Here is a 4,923-nt window from a genome sequence, read left to right as displayed (position 1 = left end):
TGCAGTAAACATTCATGTGCAGGTATCTTTTTGATAGAGTGATTTGAGTTCTTCAGGGTATATTCCCATTAGGGGGATTGCAGGGTCATATGGGAGGTTGATATTTAGAGCTTGAATGACAACTGTTTTGAGGAATGCTTCACCATAGGCACGTGTGGCATTTCGTTTATAATTGCGGGCATCCGTTCTGCCCCTCCCAGGGTGGGCCTTGATAAGCTGCTGATCCTCCTCTCCCACCTTAGCTCTTTGGGTTTGCCTGGCAGCTTCTCCTGTCCCTTCATGTGGAGGGACCTGTGGATTCTGGTTTGCTTTGGTCACGGGATTCCCTGATTTTCATCTTATGTGCCCAGAATAGACCATTGGACATATTTCTTTTGCCGTAATGACATCCCAAAACATGTCAATAAAGTCGTAGGCTAAGATTTCACAAACACTGCTTTTATTTAAGGCAGGGGTCATCTAACTTTTTCTTAAAGGGCCAGATGGTAAATAGTTTAGTCTCCGCAAGCCAGGAGGCAAAGTTGAGGATATTACTAGGTAGATACTTGTATAACTATTAAAATTGGAACCATTTCAAAATGTAAAGCCCATTCCTAGCTCACAGGATGTAGGTGGCATGCGGGATTTAGTCCACTGGCTAAAACTTACCCCGGTCGAAGATGACTTTAAGTTCTAACTGATGAAAAGACGTAGGAATTTACTGCAAGTTAAGCTTTAGAAGAGTAGGAATCATGATTTTCTTGTTAAATGAGATTTGAACAGAAAATATGTCAGTGTTCTCACAATTTTCAGAAATGGGAGATGGTAGTAGATACATGAATATATGGTAAGAACTGTAATTGCTTAAGTCAGCATATGTGTGGCACTTAATGTGTGTTAGGTACTGCTCTAAGTGTTTAAGCATACTAACACTTTTGATGTTTAAGAAAACGATTCTCTTCTCACAGATGAGGAAATTGGGGCACACAGAGAAGTTACGCAACTTGTCCCAAGCCACATAGCTAGTACACGGCAAACTGGAATTCACACCTTGGCCCCAGGGTCCTTTTCCTCACCACTAAGTATTTATTGCCTCTAATGTATTGAAGAGAATTGTGTGTTATTTGTATTCATAGCTGCTGCTAGATGGAAAAACTTAGCTAGAACGGTGCACTCGGTGGATTCTGCCATTCATTGTCTGGGTTTTTTCTTTGTTTTTGCCTCAGGTGGCCAAGCACATCATCCAGCACACGCACGACTCAGAGCCAGAGAGCCAAGGGGGTCCATTTTGAATCAGATGAGGTAATAATATAGGATTGCCACCTTGTAATTCGTTTCTAACTGTATAAAATTTAAATAGGGATGGCTAGCAAGTTGCCAAAACTTGTTTTTTAAGTGGTTTCATGGATAACCTTACTTATCGAACTATAATGTTAGGAGTCAGCAAGCAACAAAGTAACGTCTGTTGAGTGCCCATCTATGTAATTACCTCAGCTCTACAAGGCTGCTTTTTAAAAATGTAATCTTTATTCAGCTCTTACTTAAGGTGTTCAGTTAAAAGCAAGGTCAGAATTTTTTTAACTTCTGCCATTTATTGATTTTTGGAGAAATGGTGATGATATCCCAAGAGCTTTTCCTGCACCTTTGTGGAAGATGATGCAGTACTCACTGTGTGCGCTTCGTGGCACATGGTGGTCATTCCTGTCACGGAGGTGCTTGGGCACTGGCTGAAATGGCGTCCACAGGGTGCGTGGAAGAAGCCCCACTTCCAGCTGCTTGTCTAGCCAGACAACTGTGACGTCTACTCTGGCTCCAACGAGGAGGAGTAGGAAGCGGCATGGTCAGGACCTGACGGTTCGATCTGCTGCGTCGACTAAGTGGAGTTAAAGCTGCGTCTCTGCAGGACACTGGCCCTCGCCTCCCATCCGTTCGTTTCACTGGCGGGCCCTTGTTCTTTTGTTGAATTAACTGCTTGAGGAGGTCACCCCTTTCATTTATTTTAATTTAATTTTGTTTTTTTAGAGCAGGATTTATTGAGAGGACAGAAAAGCTCCCACTGTGGGATGTGACCCGAGGGAGTCGCCCTATTTTTTATTTTAAAGGATGTTTGATTGTGGTAAAAACCCACAACATAAAGCTTGCCATCTTAACCAGTCTTAACCACGCTTCCACGCCCGGTTTGGTGGTGCTAAGTATGTCCTGCGGAACGGGAGACCTGAGTCCCTCAAGTGCCAGGTCCCCGTCTCCCCTCCCCTGATAGCCATGCTCCTCTTCCTGTTCCCGTGGCCTTGACCATCCTGGGTTTTGACTGTAAGTGGAGTCACGCATGCCTGTCTTTTGTGACGGGCTTAGTTCACGTCGCATGACGTCCTCGAGGTCCATCCATGTAGCGTGTGTCCTCCCCTTCACCGTGAGCTCCAACTGCTGCTGTTGTGTTCTCCGTAGCTTGACTGTGGTAACAAGGAACGTTAGAGGGCACACCACAGCTCCGGCTGCAGGCACGGTCACACAAGAGCTCAGGCTGCCTGTTAAATGCTGTCACGTTGCTTCCTGGGGGAAGGGAGCAGCTGTTGACTCGTTGGTTTATTCCAAAGCACGGGGCATGCATGTGGTGATGAAGGTTGCAGTTAAGCATCTGTATACCAGTCCATGTTAGTTTGGATTTATTGCCGCTTTATTAAAATTCTGCCTTTGGTAGCAGAAAATGAATCCGTAAGTGAAAGTGACAATTTGTATTTCGTAAGGCATTTGTTTCTCACCAGAGAGAAGACTTCGCTAAACAAAGCCTAACATCAAGTGATTATTTCTTTTATTAACGTCTTAAAAGAAACATAAATCAAAAATTTGCAGACTTGCTTTGTCCTCTGAATACTTAGTTGTAGAATACATGAGATCTTATGTTACTTTCAATACATTTTATATTATTCTCATCAAATTACATAATTTGGGCTTATGTGGTTTGCTAGTTGCTTTCATGCTGTTTAATTACACTCTTAGCCAGTCTCCTATCTTCCCGTTTATTCTTGCATAGAATCAGCAGCTTGGTAACTCTGAAGCACTTCATCTGTTACTTTTTCAAAAATGCTGCTTCAGAGACTGTGTTGCTGGATTGTTTTCGGCATTAGTCTGAGACTGTCTGTTTCTAGTCTTAAGTAGGTAATGGAAGTAAGAATTACAGCTGTTTCAGAGTTAGATCTTTTCCATGCGGCGCCTTTTTTTTTTTGGTTGTAGATTTTCAGAACAGCAGATACATTTGTAATAAAATGTAAATTTAAAAACCTATCCCAAAACCAAGTAAATGAAAAAACTATTCAAAAACCAAATGTAAATGACTTGAAGAATATTTTTTCCTGGCTTACCCATAAGCACTTAATTTGCCTTTGTTAAGGTTAATGAGGGAAATGTATATGGCACATATATTGTAGGTGTGTATGCATGCATGTATATAGCAGGATATATTTTTATTTTTAAAACTCGCCAAGAATTTATTTCCCGTTTATGAAGGAACTAGAAAAATGACATGTACCTATGTGAAAGAAACTGACTTGCGCTGACACTGTTTTGCCCACAGAACTTGTTTCAGTGAAGTATGGAGCAGTCACTGATTCGTGTCTCGTTTCAGGATGACGACGATGATCCTTTTATGAACATTAGTTCTTTCAGTAGAAACAGAAGATAATGTATTGAATGGACATTTTCAAGATACAGGAAAAGTCAAAACATTGAAAGCAAAGAATGTCCAGTTGAAGATTTTTGAAGTATTATTGTTAATTGAAGAAGTTGAAAAAGACTTCATGGAGAAACAAATGTATAAGAGTGTATCTTTAAGTGTCACTTCTTGAACACGATTCCATGTTTTAGGAAACGGCCCAGCTCAGGACGCTGGCTCTCCTTACTGTTCAGGCTGGTTGTTACAGTGAGAGCTTTGTTTCATTCTTGAGTGAACATCAAATTAGTTGCCATTGTCCATTTCTGCTTCACGATAAAAACTGTGTCATTACATTGGTTGTATTTTGTTTTTCAGAGAAAGGGTCTGGCTCTGTCACCCAGACGAGGGTCACTGGCACTGTCTGTAGCTCTCAGTAGCTCACTCAGCCTGGAACTCCTCTCGCCTGTGTCATTCCCTTGATGTGGTCGCATTCAGCCGAAGTTGGGAGAAAGGGCTTATAAAGCGTGGCCTGCTTGCACTTTTAATAATTTCCTAGAGGCTCTGGATGTGCTGAATATGTAAAACAACCTGTGTGCGACTGTGCCTGTGCTCACAGCTTGTTGCTCGGTGTGTGCTTTCTTCCTGATGCTCATTGTGAGACTTGGAATGATAAGTACTGGATCATTTGAATAGATACTAATTTTTATTAAAAAGTAGAACTTCCTGTGAGAATTGCTAGGTTTCTTTTCATTTTGTAGCAAAGATTTCAAAGACATCAACAGTAGTAATTTTCTCTCTTGTTCTCTGTTGTCAGTGGTTCTCTCCCTCCCTTTCCCCTCCCTCTTCTCTCCTTCTCCCCTCCCCCCCTCTTGTGCACACACAAGTGCCTGTTTCTAGGAAGAAAGGGTTTAAACAATCTTTTAAACTGTATTTTCTTGAAAATATTGAAGAGCTTTTTTAGGTAGAGTGGTCAGTTGAACCTTGTGGTTATATTACAATATTGAAACATAACTAATGTGGAATATTGATGCCAAGATTTTTCATTAATAATATTTTATTTTAACTTTGGCTCTTATGAAACACTTCTCAATGGGCAATTGAAATCTCATTATTTGTGTGTATATTTTCTTGCCTGTTTAAAGGAGGAAGTAAGAATTTGACCTCTTCAGATTTGAGTTAAATAATTCTGTTCTCCTCTTTAACACAATATAAAAGGACCCCTGTGGGTATTCCTTCTTTCAGTCTTTTGGGACAGCTTTATTCAAGAACTCCTTAAAGAAGATACAGATTCTGAC

General features: G+C 41.1%; 1 protein-coding gene across 2 annotated transcripts in view; it reads left to right on the top strand.

Moving 5' to 3' along the window:
• Window positions 1–4,360, top strand: part of MRE11 (MRE11 homolog, double strand break repair nuclease) — a 52,857-nt gene extending 48,497 nt beyond the window's left edge. The window contains exons 18-19 of one of the 2 annotated variants that reach the window (XM_008051467.2): window positions 1,206–1,281; window positions 3,602–4,360. In XM_008051467.2, the coding sequence (XP_008049658.2) occupies window positions 1,206–1,281; window positions 3,602–3,658 (133 nt within the window). In that variant the 3' untranslated portion in view covers window positions 3,659–4,360. The remainder of the gene's footprint in view (window positions 1–1,205; window positions 1,282–3,601) is intronic. The other variant, XM_021709332.1, reaches the window with a different exon arrangement.
• Window positions 4,361–4,923: the final 563 nt, after the last annotated feature.

Source organism: Carlito syrichta, unplaced genomic scaffold, assembly GCF_000164805.1.
Source record: "Carlito syrichta isolate Samal-C Ts95f unplaced genomic scaffold, Tarsius_syrichta-2.0.1 Scaffold174579, whole genome shotgun sequence".
Classification (NCBI taxonomy): Eukaryota; Metazoa; Chordata; class Mammalia; order Primates; family Tarsiidae; genus Carlito; species Carlito syrichta.
Note: the sequence above shows the minus strand (reverse complement) of the source record. Positions and strands in the feature narration are given on the sequence as shown.